The following is a 19660-nucleotide window of genomic DNA, read 5'->3' as shown; positions in this document are numbered from 1 at the left end:
AGAATATCTCTCTCAACTTGAACGCTTTTTTCCCTTTTCTTTTATTAAGCAGGGTAAGTTTTAGTTGTGCATGTACTTTATCTAGTGAGCAATGCTATTTGTCCAAAATTGGCATGCATTAGGTGAAATAAATAGCACTTCCCCTTTATTTTATTTGTTTATCTTCAAGAATATGACTGAGTCAATCTTTTTCTGATATTTTTTCTTTGGACAAAGCTTGATTTGCATTGCATCTGTCAGTAGCCAGCAAGTATTTGCTAAAAGCACCTCATCCTAGGCTAGGCTGACATTTAGACCCGGTTGATTCAAGGTACAAAATATAATATAATACCTATCTTGCATATAAACTGACTGGTGTGGATGGTGGCCTATATAAGTGTTTCTGAATTATTTGTTGTATTGTTTTCTGGATTAAAATAGAAAAGTGTGGTTGCATTTTATTTATAATTTTAAATACATCTATGCATTTTAGGATACACCTGAAACAAATAATATCATTATTTGATGTTACTTCAATAAAAAATACATTAAAATCTATAGGAGATATATAAGAGAGGGGGAGAGAGAGAGAGAGAGAGAGAGAGAGAGAGAAATAGTGCCTGCAATACTGCCATAGAGGCAGGCTTGTGGTGGTGGGTTGGGGGCAGCAGGAGGGCTACAGGGGACATTAGTGGTTGGTTGGAAATGTGTAAACTGGTGGAGGGACAGGCTTTGGAACATTGTATGAGTGAAGCCCAATCACTAAAGCTTTGTAACTTTATCTCACTGTGATTTAAAAAAGAGGAAAAAAATTAGTCTTTTATTATGGTACAGGGAACGGTCTGTAATTTCTATCTGATCTCTCTCCATTGTTCCCTAAACTTTTTTTTGACATAACAACTTTTTTTTAACATAACACTGTATGACAGGGAGCAAAGTTTCTGAGTTGGAGTGTGCACAGTGGGCAGCTGAGAGAGAAGCATGCTGGGAAGCCTGGGTGACTAGGAGGTGAGTCACGTGGGTCTAGTTCACTTCCAGCACCCTTTGCTGCCTCCTACCAAGGCTTTCCTGGACAGACTCCACTCCAAGCCCTCCCTGATGTATACTGCTGCTTTGCTGAAGCATCGTCACTCTCCCTCAAGGTGATTCTCTGTGAGTTACCTGGATGTGTCTATTTGGTCCCACTAGGCTTTCCTATCTTTCATTATTCTGTCACCCTTCTCCCTGTATTAAACAATGTGTGCTTTTTTATTATAAGTTCCCCAAGCTTTGGGTAAATATACAACTCTGCAATATCATGTGATATTATAAATATTCCTTCTCATGCCTGTTTCAATGATGCAGAGTTGGACAAAATGACCTCTAAGATCTTTTTCAGCTCTAACTGTATGTCTCTGTCACCAACAACGGACAGAAATCTCTGTTAGGCCCAGAAATGAATACCAAGCACTATAGTCTTGCCAGAGGCGTATTTCTTCTGCAAAGAAGAATGTTAGGTTCAGCGACCTTCTAAAGCCTTCCTAAACTGATGATAAAGCAACAGACCTGACTGCTATAAAGAAATTAATAATAAAATCTCAATTAAAATTTCTTTTTACTCTTAAGCAGCAGAAAACAGGAAGCAGAAAACAGGCACCCCTAATGTTTTCATTTGAGGCATTTATATAAATTTGAACAAATAAGCACAGCTTAATGAGTGTAGCTAATTTAATGAAATTAGTCACATTTAAATATTGTCACAATCTTGCTACCACATTAACATTAAGTGTGATTAAAATTTATTCTGCGTGCATATATGGGTCCCAAAAGCATCAGCTGTCAACACCTTCATAATAAATGGGACTTTAAAGCTTTTAGGAAACTTTTACAATCAGAGCAGGTGGTTGGGTCACCGCTTTAAAGAGGACAAATTGTTATTTGAGGTATGTGTTCAGAATCTGAGATATTACTGATAGCATTATTTTGACTAGTAACGTGAACATAAAAAGATAGGAAATGCTAAATAGGATTGCTGAACATTTACAAAACTGATTAAAATATTTTTCTTAGAACCATCTGATTTATGATGGAAAAATCAATGACAAACCCTGCTCTAAAATTCAAAAGATAAGTTTATCAAGGAAACATTTTCTGTATAATAAAGTTGTCCTTGAAGAAAATGAAATAGTGCTTCAATAATACTGTTTCATATGTCTATTGATAAATCAAAATTAAAGGACTTTATTTCATTCCGGAAAATTAAAATTTCCTTGGGATACCTCATGTTTGGGATTGAATAGTATAACATCCAAACTTATTTCCACTAAGACCCACAGAATGACATCGTTTAGAAATAGGGTCTTTGAAAATATAATTTAATCAAGAGTGAATAAAGTCATCCTGTATTATGATGAATCCTAAATTTAATGTCTCTTTCAAAGCTGCAGAAAAATATACACAGATACACAAAAAAGATCCTGGAAAATGAAAGCTGAAATTGAAATAATGTAATTACAAGCTGAATAATGTTCAAGCATTATTTTTGAACTACCAAAACTAGAGAGTGAGGAAGAATTCTTTCCTAGTTCTTCAGAATGTATGCATAGCCCTTTGGACACTGATTTCAGACAACCTACCTCCATAACATATTTGTGATACTCAGGAAAGAACTTGTGTACTGATTTTCAGAGGCTTTTTTCTCTAAATATATTTGTAGAAAGTGTCTAGACTATTTAATTTGCATGCTATATCGGTAATCTTAATGAGTATATCTTGTAACTGTCACTGTCACTGTCCTCCCGTTGTTCATCAATTTGCTTGAGCGGGCCCAGTAATGTCTCTACTTTGAGACTTGTTTCTGTGTCTGGCAGATTGAATACATCATGGGCATTCTAAAATATTTTTAAGAGGTCTGGAGTGATAGCACAATGGGTAGGGCATTTACCTTGCATGCGGCAGACCTGGGTTTGATTCCCAGCATCCCATATGATCCCCTGAGTACTACCAGGAGTAATTCTTGAGCCAGGAAAAACCCCTGTGCAATGCCGAGTCTGACCTAAAAAGGAAATATATATATATGTACTTTTAAGAGGTTGTGACACAGTATAATAAGTAGGTGCTTATCTTAGTTTGATCCCTAACACCACATATGGACCCTGAGTCCTACCAGGATTGATCCCCGAATGCTGCAGTTTATAGACCTATAATATTTTTGATGAATTTAGTAGGTTTGTATCTGAAATTTAATGCTACTTATATCATAATATGATATTCTAAATCGAATGTTAATGTCGGGCTCAACTGTAATTAAAAAAACATAAATGTATGCATCAAGTAACTTTAAGATTCAGTTATTTCTCTAATGATAATCTGAGTAAATAAAATTTATATCATAAACTATTTCGAAGCTTTTTGGACTCACTATAGTCATTATTTGTACTAACATTTTATGAGTCCTATAATAGCACAAGGTATGGTTAAAATCGATGCATTTACATTTGACAGTTACTTTGAATCAAATAGGACTATATAAAATAGTAGAAGTATTTATGATTAATTGCTTTGAATTTTTAAATAAAACCATGAATGTTTAAAAACAGAACACTTGCTATATTAAAGGTAGTTAGCCTTTCTTGGTAAGACTCAAAACACGCTTTTAAAAGAAGGCTAAGGAAAGTACTAATGTTTTTTTTATTAAAATGTTTCAATATCTTTAACTGTAGCACTGTCCTCCCATTGTTCATTGATTTGCTCAAATGGGCACCAGTAACATCTCCATTGTGAGGCTTGTTGTTACTGTTTTTGGCATATCAATTTGCCACGGGGAGCTTGCCAGGCTCTGTCGGGTGGGCAGGATACTCTCGGTAGCTTGCAGGGCTCTCTGAGAGAGACAAAGGAATGGAACCCAGGTCAGCCGTGTGCAAGGCAAATGCCCTACCTGCTGTGCTTTAAGTAGGTACCCTAAATTAATTGAAATGAAAGATTACTAAATAAAATATATTTGCATGCATAACTATTTTTCATATGGAAATATTTTTTAGATTCATAGTCAATAATATTAAAAACTATTATGAAGCAGCTTACCACCTGATTAAACTGATATGCTTAATTGACAAGTTGGAGCAGATTAATTAATAACATCTTTTGTGAGTTATTTCTTATTCTCTTTGAAATGTTATTTGATTTATTATGATAATCTGCAAAAAATTCTCAGTTGCATAAAAATTACATTACCTTGTTAAAATGATTATGATGTTTCCCAAAGATCTCATGAAATATAATATCTCAGTAGGGAATCATATGTAAGTAATAAGACTGACCATAAGTTCTCTGTAGCACTGTTGCACTGTCCTCCCGTTGTTCATCGATTTGCTTGAGTGGGTTCCAGTAACCTCTCACAACAAATTGGGAAACGTGTTATTACTGTTTTAGGCATATAGAATACGTCACTAGTAGCTTGCCAGGCTTTGCCGTGCAGGCGAAATACTTTCAGTAGCTTGCTGGGCTCTCTGAGAGGGGCAGAGGAATTGAACCTGGGTCAGCCTAGTGCAAGGCAAATGCCCTACCCGCTATGCTCTCTGTTATTCTACTATTTGAGTTCATTAATAATTCAAACTTAAAGGTAAATAATAAATATTAACATAAACAATGTATTGCTAAATTATTGAAGTGAGATAATGAAACTACCACTGTTTTTTTAATAATTTTTAATTGATTCTACAGAAGACTTCATTCTCTAAACCCATTATAGCCTTTTACCTACCAAGAAAATGTTTTCTCATAAACCTAGTGAATAAATCAACGAATGACTGATATTTTATTCTGAGATTTCAAAGACTAAGACCTTTACTGTAGAGGGAAATAGCAGTTGCACAGTGAGTAGGGCATTTACATTGCATGTAGCCAACCCGGGTTCAATCCCTGGCACTACATCTGGTCTTCTGAGCACAGTCAGGAATGATCCCTGAGCATAGAGTCAGCAGTAATCCCTGAGCACCACCAGATTTGGCCCAAGTATCAAAAAAATTATGTTCTTGTATCTTGACCCACTGAAGCACTCAATCACTTGGACAACAAAGTAAACTATTTTCAAATGGATTCCAACATCAAATTCTAACTATACACCCCCTCTGAAAAGTGTGAGTTAACATCTAACACAAAATTATTTAATGTAGATCTAAAAAACTAGTCCACTGCATTCTAATTAAAGTGAAAATAATATCAGCCAATATTGAGTATTTTATTTACTAATGTTGGTAAGATCAGGATGGGAAATGACTTCTTGATGACATATCCATTCTGGTGGCATAGACTTACTGGTACATTTTTAATATTTCATATGTTCAACAGAAAAAGAACTGGGATCTTGTTAATCACCATCCTAAAATATTTTTATAGAATGCAAATATAACTGTGTTTGCCTTTTTTTCTGTGTTAATGAAAAATGAGTTGTACTTGGGGAATGAGTATTCCTATTAAACTGCTGTCATCCATTACCAGACTTGCTTAGAAGAAATAAGCACAGATGGTGGGTCTATTACTTCTGTAACAAAAAAATTTGCCTCTATTTTTTGGTGTGTTTTGTTTCCTACCTCTCACTGCAATTTGAGCAGTTTTTCATGTTAAGAAACCTCTGTAGAAATCTTTGAGATGTTTCACCCATTACTTGTGCATTAGGGAGGAAAATGGGTGATTAATGATTTATTAAAATTTCATAATGAGAGAAAGTCAAATAAAAAGTTTTTGTTGGAAAATTTTTATTTAATTTAGGACCCATATTTTTGCATGCAAATTAACATTAGCATTTCAGGGAATAAGGATATATATATACATTATATATATATATATAGTTGTATATATATATATATCAGAATCCGGAATTACTGTTCATTTAGTGATGACAAAACCATTTACCTCAGGTGAAAATGACCAATATGGATTTTTTTATATTGAGGAGATTTTTATGTCAATATTTTATTTATCTTAAAATGCATATATACTGTAAAGGATTCAATTTTTAAAAAATTTTATTATTTTTAATTTGCTCGAGGGGGCCCAGTAACATCTCCATCATGAGACTTGTTACTGTGTTGGGCATATTGAATACATCACGGGTAGCTTGTCAGGCTCTCCGAGAGGGGCTGAGGAATCGAACTTGAGTCGGCCATGTTGACTGCGTGCAAGGCAAATGCCCTACCAGTTGTGCTATCGCTCCAGCCCCGATAACTGTCCTTTAAGTCGCAGAAATACTTTCTCCTCACAGTGTTGTAAAAATGTGCTTTATTAGGCATTTTGGTTAAGTATATAGTTTGCTGTTGGGGCTGGAGTGATAGCACAGCGGTAGGGTGTTTGCCTTGCACGCAGCCAACATGGCTGACCCGAGTTCAATTCTTCTGCCCCTCTTGGAGGGCCCGGAAAGCTACCAAGAGTATCTCGCCTGCATGGCAGAGCCTGGCAAGCTACCCGTGATGTATTCGATATGCCAAACACAGTAACAACAAAGTCTCCGATGGAGACGTTACTGGGCCTGCTCGAGCAAATTGATGAACAACTGGAGGACAGTGACAGTGTGACAGTTTTAATTTATCACTGTTTTATGAAAGTTTAGGTTTAACTGTACAAATATATATATATATATGTCTAATATATACCACTCCAACCTCCAACGTCCTTTTATCATACCACAATCAAATGCAAACACTGTTGACAGGATAAGATGATTGGAAGTCTGTTATTAACAGCTTTGTCAGCCATGATACCTTAATTAAAGTTAGCATTAAATTATATTAACATGTAAATAAAAGAACTCTCTATTGATTCCTGCCAAACACCCCTGTTTATCTTTCGATAATACTTAGAAGAGATATTATTGGATCATACTGAATTTCACAAATCTTTGGGGGGGAGTTGTTTCTGTTTGTGGGCCACACTCAGAAAAGCTGAGGGCTTACTACTGGCTCTGCACTCAGAAATTACTCCTGGCAGTGCTCAGGGACCAAATGGCTGCCTGAGACAAAACCTAGACTGGCCACATACAAGACAAGACAAGCACAATCTCTCTGGCCCCTTAGTTTTATTTTTAATGGATTATCCATATAATTTTCTATAGAGATAGACTAACCCCCAATATACAGCCCCACCAGCAGTGTACTAGCGTTCATAGCCCCTTCACATTCTTGCCAGCATTTGTCATTTCAAAGTTTTACATGTAAAATCCTCAAGGCCATGATGTTATTGCTTCATATTTCATAATGATTGTAATGATTGTGATTAACATTTCCCTAACAATAATTGATATAGGAAGATTGTTTAGTATAAATGGCTCATCTATTTGTTTACTTAAAAGTAGTGTCTATTCAAGTCTGTCACCCCATTTTTGTTTGTCTTGTTCGAGAGTTTTGTGATTTTCTAGTTTGAAATTCTTATTTTCCTAACCAGAATCCACTAAACTATGTTTAAAAGTATTGTTTGCCATGGGCATATTTGTTTTGTCCCAGATCTGAAGAGAAAAAGGTTTCAGTTTTTCATCACCATGTATGTTTATACATTTGTTAATTAGTCATGGTAAGTTTGTTTTGTAGTTCTGATTTGTTATTTTTTTTAAATCACAAATGGATATTATGTCTTATGAAAAAAGATTTGTCAGTTTTCTTTTTGTTTGGGGACAATATCTGGTGCTTCCCAGTAGTTATTTCTGGCTCTGAACTCAGGAATCACTTATGGTGGTGCTCAGGGAACCACATGGGATGCTGGGAATCAAATCCAGGTTGGCCATGTGCAAGACAAGAGCTCTATCCCCTGTACTATCTCTCTAGCCTCATGAGAAGTGATTCTTAAGAATCTATTTCTGTTATTCTGTTGTTGTTCTTGATGTGATATGTTACATTAATAGATTTGTGTTTGTTGACTTATCTTGCCTCCCTGGGTGAATACTATTTGAACATGTGACTGATTCTTTAATATGTTGCTGGATTCACTTTGCCAATATGTTGTTGAAAATTTTTGTATCTATGTTCTTCAGAGATTTAAGTCTATAGCTTTAGTTTCATGTACTACATTTTCCTAATTTGGGAAGCAAAGTTATTTTGATGTTGTAGAATGTTTTTGTTAAGTTCATCCCTTTTAGATTTGTAGATTTTTCTAATGAAGTCATCTGAATCTTGGCTTATATGACTAGAGTTCTGATTATTGCTTTGAGTTATGATAAGTTTGTTCCAATTTCCTTTTTATTTTCTTGGTTTGGTCTTGGAATTTGACTAATTTGTTTCCACACAAATGTTTAGAGGTATATCATGATTTTTTTCTATAATGTTGGTTGTAACTTCTCTTTCATGTCTAATTCTTTTATCAGAGTTTTCTTCCATTTTTTTTCTTGATGATCCTAAAGAGTGAATTACAATTACTATGGATTCATTCAAAAAGCCGGTTCTTGGTGACATAAACCTTTTGCATTGCCTTTTTGGTTCCTGTTCCCATTTTCTTATTTTTTCTTTGTGTTTCTGCTTCTTTCTGCTGATTTTAAGTGACCTTTGATTCTTTTTATGTCTAGTTTCATAAGATTTATGGTTGGAATGTTTATTTTAGATTTTTTCTAGTTACAAATGTGGGCCAGTATTGCAACAATATTTCCTTATAAAGTTCCTTTAATTTATCCCACCCTTCCTGATAGCTTGTATCTTTATTTATGTTTTCTATAGGTACTTTCATTTCTCCTTAGATTTCTTTATTGATGCAAGATTTATTTAAAAAGAGCATGCTTTTTACTTTCCACTGAGCTGTGTTGTTTAAATAGAGGATAGAAAAATGCAGTAAAATACTGTAAAAATTATTTCTGCAAAACCTTGAAAATCTACTGTGATAAGTTAGTGTAAAAAATTGCTCAGGTAAAAATCAAACAAAAAAGATGAAATATTCAAGGTTTGGTCTCTTGCCTCTTTCTTCCCTACCATCTCTTCAGTATTTGTAAATAAAAGACTAGTTATTCTTTCTTTTGTGTTGTGTTATTTTAGTACTTTTGTTATTTCCTTTGTGGAGGTTTTGTCCTATTTCATGAATTTGCATTCACTGCATCATCTAAGACTTATTCTAACATTAATACTTTAAGGCATATTTTAAAGTAACTCCCTTTAGTACTATCACTGTGTCTTAGTTCAAATAGACTTCTCAATATGTTCAGCATATACTACCTGTTTTACTTTACCTCTTACTTGGCATTTACAACTCCATTTACCTCCATAATATACCGACATCCCCTTCATCCCTAGAGTTGTACTTGAACACTGTATTTGCCTGCATGTGATTTGGTATTTTTTAAATATAGTAACATATATTGAATGAGTGTATAAATGAGCAATTTAATTGATATATTGCATGCACTGGTATGTAACAAACATTGTGAGGATAAGAATTGTGCCTTGTAACTCATAATCACAATTACCTACTACAGGACTTGAATATAGTAGGAAACACCTAATATATGTTACAGACATTAATTTGAATATTTATATGGGTCGCATTATTTTATATGATTTGGGGATGGTAGTGATCTTCAAAGACTTGCACACTGCTTATGAAATCATCTCATACAAATATGATTTATAAGACCCTGGTTTGGGTAAACCTCAGTGAAAATAGGTCTAGTTTCTTCTACTTGTAAAAGATTTTGCCAATTTTAGTTGGTTTTAGTGTTATGATTTAGACTTCTGCATTAGTGTACATAAATGCATATATATATATATATACCTATATGTGTACATGACGACAGAAAGTTATACTGTAGCCTAATGTGTAAAAAATATTAGAACTCACCTGTAAATGTATGAAATGAAGTAAGCTCACTCAGATAACATAGAAACATGTATTGTATAAACTATAAAGAATTGGAAATGAAGATGTATATCAACTCTATTAGGTTATTATTAATTTGTATTGAAATTAATTAACTTTTAGTTGTCTCCTTTGAGAAAAAGAATTAAACTCGTCTGTATTAACTAACTATTTTGCTGGAAATAATATTGCAATTTCCAGTCTTTTACAAGAACAAGAGTACATTTTTATACTTCTAAAGGTGTGAAATTAAGAATGCAAAAATAATAGTCTGACAAAATTACCTAATCAGTCTTCTTTTTTTGTCCTTTTTTCCCATTGTTTAGCTATACTCAACGTGTGTTTGGAAATGGAATTAAAGCCCAATCTGGGAATCCTGAAGTCAGAGTCAAAGGATCTGATCCTGTGATCAATCAGATTATCGATAAACTGAAGCACGTTATCCAGGTAAGTGCTGATCTGATATTTATTTGAATACTTGATAGTAATCACTAAAATTTACTTTCCATTATATGGGATAAATTTATTAAACTTGTTTGATAATCATAACCTAAAATTCAGTTTTAGGATAAGTTATTTAATTCTCATATGTTAGATATATTTCATTGAGTGATTTTCAAGAAGAGTTCATGTGCAGTAGTGCATTATCAATGTGGACAATATCTGTGAAAAAAGACTAAAATTTCAATGAATAATAAGAACCATATTATGAAGTTTGTCTCAAACAAAGACTTTATACACAGATACTAGTACAATCTTTAAAGAGATCACATAGCAGAGCATTAAAGATGTCGTCACCATCTACCAGAAACTTTCCAATGAAGGTTTAGCTGCATTTTCCAAAAATTGTTTGCCTGAAATTACTATTACTAGTTTCTTGGGTTCAAATTCATATTAAATCTTGCATATCATCTTGTCATTTAGCTATATATAACTTGCTAATTCCATTTTATTTTTAGCAGTATTATTTAATTAAGAGAGCTTATGATGGTTTTATATTTTATTGATGGAGACTCTTTGGTTTACAGTACTACTAATAATGCTTTCTCATGCACATAATAAAACACCACACACATCAATAATATATCCATATCCTTCCTCCAAGGACCCCAACACCTATCCCTCTCAACCCTCTCCTCAACCTAGCTGTGTAGATCAGTTCTATCATTATGTTTCTTTAGTACCTTTGTTACTATCTTTCTGTGTAACTCACAGAGAAAGATTGTTTTGTATCTGTCCCTTTCCTTATGACAGACTTCACTCAGCATGATGTCCTCTAGTTCCATACACATTGCTGCAAATTTCATGGTTTTCTTCTTTCCTAGAGCTGCATAGTATTCTATTTTGTACATATGCCACAACTTTTGATTTATCATCAGTAGTTGGGCATCTGGGTTGTTTCCATATCTTGACTATTGTACTAAGTGTGGTGATCAACATATACATGCATATATTTTCTAAAATTAATGTTTTTGTATTTTGGAGATAGTTGTCAAAAAGTGGTATCTATGCTGTTAATTTCAATACTTGACATGAAGCTCACAATCAAAAACTGACTCAGTTGAACTATGAAATTAAATGGAAACATTGTGTTACAAAGACAGCCTTCATTCTGCATATGTTGTTTGGAATAAAATCTATATTTTTAATTTGGGATAAAAAGTCATCACTTTATAAAGATTATATAAGTATGTAATTTTATTTTAATCTAAGAAAAATTTTGTAGAAATATTTTAGCACGCTAAATCAAAAAATATACTTAAGAACAGTACTGAGTTTTATATGTTAAAGTACTCTAAAGTCAGTCATTGATATATTTCAAATAATTTTTGTACATAATTCATATTTATGTGAGCTTAGTTGTTAGGATTCCAATATTTATTATTAGAAATTATTATCATTAATTTTTACCATACCTGACTGCGCTCAGGGATTACTCTGGACTCTGTCCTTGGGAGCACTTCTGGTGGGGCTTGCGAGACCATTTGTGGGGCCAAGTCTGAGCCCACGTACCAGGTAAGCCCTGTGCAAGGCAGGCACCTTCTTTACTGCCCTATCCCTCTAGTCCTGCAGTTTTATTCTGTATCATTCTGTTATTACTATTTTTTTTGCAAAGAAGATATGCAGTAATGTAGGGGCAAATGTATATAGTTCAGAAATGGTTAACGCCTGTCAAATGGTATGCATTCAAATTTGTTTTATGGATATTTAAATGAGAAAAATTGATGGAAATCCCTTCTATAAGTAATAAGTTTCTGATTGATAAATAAGAAAAATATATTATGGAAAAATTCATTAAAAATTAGTATTGCCCCAAATTAAGCTTATAGAGGCACTTTAGTGGAGGACTTATTGTGTTGTCTCATTGGATTCAAAGCCATTTTCTTTACAAGGTGATGAGGAAAATAACTCCACCTTAATTTTATCTTTCATGTTAAAATGAAACTCAGTCTTTAATCTTTATATAAGTGTGCAAATCTCCAATTATTCAATTTTAGGACTACATTCTAGGACTATAAAAGAATATTAAATAGAATGCCACTTTTGAGGTTTGTCTTTGTAAGCCTATCAGGAGGAGATGATTGAAATTCAGTTTAGAAAAGCATAAAGTCCTACTTCATACAAGTTTACTGAAATATTCACCTTGAATGTCTTGGATCAGACCCTTCCTAAGTCAGTTCTTCTGGAGATGAAAAGAAAGTTTTGATTTGTTCTCATGTCAGACTGCTGATAGGTGTATGTGACCTGTGAGGTAAGAGGTTGTGGTATTGTATTAGCACTGCCAAGCTGGGACACTTGAAAAAAGAATACACTGCACTACTGAGTCTGAAAAGATTTAAGAAACGGTATTTTATAAGCAATAATTTATTAATTCAGTAACTGTGTGGGATAATAGAGGAAAGAGAAGTAGGAACATATTTCAAATCTAATAGAAAGACTAAGGTGATCCCTTCCTACATAGCACAGAGCATTATTGTTGTGTTAGATATTAAGGGCATTTATTAATACTTTTCTATAAAATATCACCATTCTAAGAATCTTGCTTTGCTTGTGGCTGAAATTTAATCTAAAACACCATATATTATCCCACAGGCACCATTCAGGGTCACTTCTGAATATGGAACCAAGATTACCTTCTGAGTACTACTAGTTGTAAACCAAGGCCTACCCCCTACATAGCACAGCGGTAGGGAGTTTACCTTGCATGCAGCCAATATGGCCGACCCGAGTTCGATTCCTCCGCCCCTCTCGGAGAGCCCGGCAAGCTACCGAGAGTATCTAGCCCACATGGGTTGAACAACGGGAGGACCATGACCGTGACCCCCTACCGAAATGTCACCTTTCGTTATAGAGCTAATAAGTCTTTCTCTTATCCTATCTTTACATGAATAATGATATTTAAAATGCTGCTTATTATCAACAATGACTAAAAAAATGACTATGCATTAGTCATAAACATTTTCTTCTGGCACTTGCGTTGGACATCACTAAACTTTAGCCCTGTTGTTCTTTTAGAATCAGAGTTACTAGACTAGTGGTTAGGAATAATGCTTTTAAAGTAATAGTTTGTTTTGAAAATACATTATTTCTTCAAAATATTTAACTAATATTAACTGATTTCCCACCATGTGCATGGTTCTACATAAGGCATTGAACTTAAAATGGGCATGCAGAATGAGGAGATTTAGGTCAGTAGGTAGGGCACTTGCCTTACATGCGGCTGACCTGGATTCTACCCAGGTCACAGTCACGGTCACGGTCCTCCCGTTGTTCATCAATTTGCTCGAGTGGGCCCAGTAACGTCTCTATCATGAGACTTGTTACTGTGTTTGGCATATAGAATACATCACGGGTACCTTGCCAGGCTCTGCTGTGCAGGCGAGATTTAAACATAGCATAGGGCTATTTAAATTTAAACATAGCATAGTGGTAGGGTTTTTGCCTTGCACGCAGCCAACATGGCCGACCCGAGTTCGATTCCTCCGCCCCTCTTGGAGAGCCCGGCAAGCTACTGAGAGTATCTTGCCATTCTAGCCCCATCACTCCATAAGGTTACCTGAGTTAGTCAGGAGTGATCCTGATCCAGAGCCAGAAGAAAGTCCTGACCACCAATAAGTATGACCAAAACAGACAAAACAAACAAAATAAAACAGGTTGACAATTCAGTTCTCATAGCATTAGCATTTTAATAAAACACAATCAAGAAATACAATGACTATAACTGGTAAATATCACTTACAATATGTATATAAGGTAGGTAAAAGTAATTATTCAAAATGGGCAAGTGGCATCTACTCAGAAATAGATAACTTGGTTGATACCAAATAAGGAAAACAAGGAATCAAGAAAACTTGGAAGAAGTGTTGAGTTAGACCTACGGGTTTAAAGGCTTATGTCAGAAAGAGCTCTCTAGTGTTCAATAAAGAAACAAAAATCCATATGGAGAGAACAGAATGATTAAAGGGAATAGACATAAACCAAATTATAGGGAGTCTCAGTATCTTCTAATAGGATTGCAAATTATGGTTCTGTTAGATTTGAGAACTCAGAAGTAATAGAGACAGGGGGGATGGGGGGATGGGGGTGGGAGGGATATTATCCATGGTGGTGGAAAATGGGCACTGGTGGAGGGATGGGTATCTGATCATTGTATAATTGAAACCAAAGCACAAAAAATTGTAAATCTACAACTTTAAAAAAAATAAAATAAAATAAAGGGGAAAAAAAAAGAAATGGAAAAGGACAATGTGTTACACTTACCAATTTGCAAATAAGATATATACCATCTATTTTTTGCTATGTTTCTATGCTTTACCCAGTATTATCCTGATTTTTAAATTTACTTTAAGGATTAAAACAGTATTTGCCTGCATTAAACTTTTTAATTAAATGTTTTATTAGAAATGACAAAAAAAAAAAAAAGAATTCACAGCAGAGCCTGGCAAGCTGCCCGTGGTGTATTCAATATGCCAAAAAACAGTAACAATAATGGGTCTCATTCCCCTGACCCTGAAAGAGCCTCCAATACAGCAGCATTGGGAAAGACAAGTAAGGAGAGGCTGCTAAAATCTCAGGGCTGTGATGAAGGGGGACATTACTGGTTCCTGCTCGAGTAAATCAATGAACAACAGGATGACAGTGATACAGTGAATGTACTATAGGGCTACACATGTACATGTATCAGTATATGGAATGTATTTAAGTCGAGGGAATGTAGAAGGTTGACAGTGAGAGAAAAAAATTGTAACAAAACTATTAGAGGAGAATATAAAATGACAGAATCCCATGCAAACGAGTGATCTGAAGATCAATGAAAGAACATGTATTTGTTAGAAACATTAATACTTCAAAGACACTTAGAAGGTTTATTTATAACAGGCAAGATATTCGCTAATTTTTTACTGATGAATATTATTATTATCAGAAAATAAATGTCCTTATTTGGGGGAAATCTTACAATAATGGAAGTGGGAAATACATATTCTAGCAATTCTAGATATACTAACATGTGTCAGGTAGACCTCCTAGGTTAACTTCCTCTAGTTTACTATAAATAGTAATCATTTTTATTGTAAATTATCACTATTTATATCATTTTTATAAAACAAAAGAGATCATAGAGTACATTTCATTTTATGTCCTGAAATACCTCGCATTTTTTACAGCTCTGTCTATGCTGCCTTATAGTTTTAGTACCTGCGTATTATCCTGTCATTTATAAGGATTATAATTATTTTTAATCCAACCATCAAAATTTAGATACTCACCCTGTTACCAGTTTCTCATGCTAATAAAAATGGTCAATAGAGACTTATCCCCAGGTATATAGACTTTTTTTCTTTATGTTACCTTTATACATGTCATAACCAAGAATATGATCATTAATATTTTAAAGTTTTTTCGATAAATTTAATTTTTTCCAAGAAAAGTATAAGAATTGTAAGTGAAACAATGTGTTAACTTTTTTCTGCATATTGAGGATATTGGTGAAAACTTGTCAAAAGTTTGGAAGTGAATGCGCAGCAGTAAAATGTAATTTCACAGGGCTCTATTGAACAAAAGAAGGAATTATTTAGAAATTGTAGCCAGAGAGTCAAAGGGATAATACAGGGGCTAAGATGCTTACTTGGTCCTTCTTGAATATAGTCAGCAATTATACCTATGCACAGAGCCAGGGGTAAGTGCTGAGCACTGCTGGTTGTGGCGAACCCCCACCACCACCCCCCAAAAAATTGTAGCTGAGCTGAAAATCTTTTTTTTTTTACTTTTTGGGTCATACTCAGGGATGCACAGGGGTTATTCCTGGCTCTGCACTCAGGAATCACTCCTGGCAGTGCTCGGGGGAGCATATGGGATGCTGGGAATCAAACCCGGGTTGGCCACATACAAGGCAAACGCCCTACCCACTGTACTATAACTCCAATTCCTGAGCTGAAATCTAATGATCCATAAAGAAAGTTTAACAAGCAGTAGTTTATAGAAAGTTGTAAGGCTTCCTTGGCAATGATAATATCAAAATATCTTTATTTTTATTTTATCATTTGTAAACTGCTGAAAAGATAGACCATAGAAGTTGGTGGATTAAAATTTGATCATCAGGAGACTTCTGTGGCAATTCAAATCTCACTGCTTCTGCTGGTCTTTCACAGAAGGAAATAGGAATACTGACATGTTGCACTCAGTCCTTTGCCAGACAGGAATCTGACACCTTTCTCCAGCTAAGCCCTTGGATATCTTATTCTAGCAATTTCCTATATTCCAAAGATTGTGTTTGAGATGAATGATGCTGATCTTTTAAAGAATATCTGAGATAAACCTGCTTTAGCTATTAACCTACTAGGAACTTTCCAGATTGTAAATAATATCTAAATTCTCAGTATATCTAAGAATGGTAATATTTCCATTCAGATGGTCCCTCCTAGGAAACTTATTTTGAATTTCTGGTTGTTATTTTGTTTTGTGAAAAACCTGTCAGCAAAAACTTACAGTTCTGCAACAATCATTTTTCATACATTAAATAACATCTATCATTTTCTAAAGAAAATGATGTCAGCAGTTAAAATTCTAACTGCTGAGTACTGTTAGTTGTGAACGATAATGACCCATTGCTTAGAAATTACCTACTTTTATATGAAACATAAAAAGCAATACCGTAGCAATTTTCTTTAAGTCTTTTATTGGAAATCCAGTAAATGTAACAGTGCTCTTAAAAGTAATAGATTTAAGTAACATTTTATTTCTTCAAAGTTAAAAATTCTAATATATAGAACTATTATTAGTTTCTATTAAATATTCATTTTGGAGAGTAAAAATTCTTTGCAAAGATTATCTTCATGAATAAAATAAACTTGATTTCAAATGTGATAAAAGTAATAATCGTTAACTTTTTTCTTAAAACAACAAACTTATGTAGGTGTTTTATAAAAAGTATTTTAGCCACCATAACCTCCTGAGAACAGAGAGGAGAGATTGATTTTACATAGGAAAAGACTATTCTAATTTGCGCATTTTCCTATTTTGTATTCATTTCTCAAGGTAGCACTGTGATAAGCAATGTCATTATGACAATAAAAGACTGCTATGAGGTTCTAATACAAGCATCAGTGTCAATTATATTTATGATTTATAGATACTTCAAGTAAATAACATATATTACAAATATGCGAATATCTAGAAATATGTCAATTCAGGCCAGCGCTACAGTACAGTGAGTAGAACTCTTGTTTTGTGTGCTGCTGTCCCAGAGTTGACCATTTTCCCTTGCTTACAGAATTCCCCATAAGACTGTGACTTCTTTTTCTTTTATTTTTCTTTTTATTTTTTTATTTTATTATATATATTTTTTAATAGTGAGGCACCATGAGGTACAGTTGTAGACTTACACATTTTTGTGCTTGGGTTTCGATTATACAATGATCAAACACCCATCCCTCCACCAGTGCGCATTTCCCACCGCCACGGATCCCAGCATCCCCTCCCCCCCAAGCCCCTATCCCACCCTGCCTCTGTGGCAGGGCATTTCCCTCTCTCTCCTTTTGAGTGCCATGGTCAGCAAAAGAGGCATTGAGTGGCAATCATGCTTGGTTGACAGTCTACCCTCAGCATGCTCTCCCATCGTGGGCGGGTCCTCCCAACACCCTTTATTTGGTGTTCCCTTCGCTTTCTGAGCTCCCCCTTCCCCTAACATGTGTGGTTGTCCTCCGGGTCATTGAGTAAAATTCCTGGTACTAATCTCTGCCATACTTGGGTGTTAGTTTCCTATTTTGTTACTTTATGTTCCCCAGATGAATGCAATCTTTCTATGTCTATCCCTTTCTTTCTGAGTCATTTCGCTTAACATGATACTTTCCATGTAGTACCACTTGTATGTAAACTTCATGACTTCGTCTTTTCTAACAGTAAATTTCATAACTTCATCTTTTCTAACAGCTACATAGTACTCCATTGTGTAAATGTGCCAGAGTTTCTTCAACCAGTCATCTGTTCTCGGGCACTCAGGTTTTTTCCAGATTCTGGCATTCCCACCAACATTGAAGGAGTGTCCCTTTCTCACCACATCCGCGCCAGCATCGGTTGCTTTTGTTCTTGTGGATATGGGCCAGTCTCTGCGGTGTGAGGTGATACCTCACATGCCACGAAAAAAGAGAACCTAGAAGAAATGTGACTTCTTTTTCTACATTAATTACTGATAATGATATCTTAAGGCTTATGATATTCCTATTCCAGAACAACAGGTACTAAAAGGTATTGAAATAAGTATAGGCCATGCAATCATAACAAAAACACAATTACTTAGTTATCTTTTGACTCAAAAGAAAGTATTCAAAGTGCACTCAATAACTTTCAATGGCCTTCTAATTTAGTAATTAGTTTGTCTGAGTGAATTCAATAGAAGGTTGCTTTCTGGAGTATGAGGTATAATGGCACTGACTTCACTATCAGCTGTTTCATTTCAAAAAATCAATTGTCTGCATAAAACCAACCATTTCAATTAGGGGACAATCAACTGGAAATGGAAGTTTAAAGCACTTTTTAAGAATAATAAGATTTGTGTTGGCTCTTTTAAAGTTTATTTTTATTAATTAAACAATGTGTAATTTTTTATGTTGAGAAAAAGGTTTGACTTGATATTTGTGCTGATGTGGCTGATATTACATATTATCATCACCTATTAAGATTTGACTCTTTTATATTTTATATTTTTGTTTGGAAACTATGTTGAAAGAATTTGGATGGTAGAATATTTTATCCAGGGGCTGGGACAATTTACAGACATTTATGGGCTAAGACCTATAACTTTTATATTTAAAATTAGATTGAGTATGGTTTGTTCTTAAAATAAGGTTTATTCTCTTTTGAAAAATGATGTGAACTTTATAAGGCACTGGTTAGAAAATAAAATGATATCACTGTGCAATACTCTATACAAAAAAATCATTCAAAATGGGTTGATCATTCAAAATGCATTATTAGAAAATAGAATAAGTGAATAAAACATTACTTTAATAATTAGTACACTAACCTACACATTGGTAGCTTCAAATAGCTAAATAAAAAATTATTTTGTTCCAACAAGCTTGCCATTAATGAGCATACATTTACTTGGAAAGGGCTGGAGCGGTAGCACAGCGGTAGGGCGTTCGCCTTACAAGCGGCCAACATGGCCAACCCGAGTTCGATTCCTCCGCCCCTCTCAGAGAGCCCGGCAAGCTACCGAGAGTATTCGATATGCCAGACACAGTAACAACAAAGTCTCCAATGGAGACGTTACTGGGCCTGCTCGAGCAAATCGACGATCAATGGGAGGGCATTCAAGGGTAGTTACATAGTTTTTAACAATTAATGTATTAATATCAAAGGCTTAGTCTATCACACT

The 19660-nt window shown here is 34.6% G+C and overlaps 1 protein-coding gene across 1 annotated transcript in view; it reads left to right on the top strand.

Annotated features, from left to right (window-relative positions):
* The window catches only part of GPC5 (glypican 5), a 1003796-nt gene that overhangs the window by 544587 nt on the left and 439549 nt on the right, over positions 1–19660 (top strand). The window contains exon 6 of the mRNA XM_056109757.1: positions 10110–10230. Coding sequence (XP_055965732.1) covers positions 10110–10230 — 121 coding nt within the window. The remainder of the gene's footprint in view (positions 1–10109; positions 10231–19660) is intronic.

This window comes from Sorex fumeus, unplaced genomic scaffold (assembly GCF_029834395.1).
Source record: "Sorex fumeus unplaced genomic scaffold, SorFum_2.1 ptg000008l, whole genome shotgun sequence".
Lineage (NCBI taxonomy): Eukaryota > Metazoa > Chordata > Mammalia > Eulipotyphla > Soricidae > Sorex > Sorex fumeus.
Note: the sequence above shows the minus strand (reverse complement) of the source record. Positions and strands in the feature narration are given on the sequence as shown.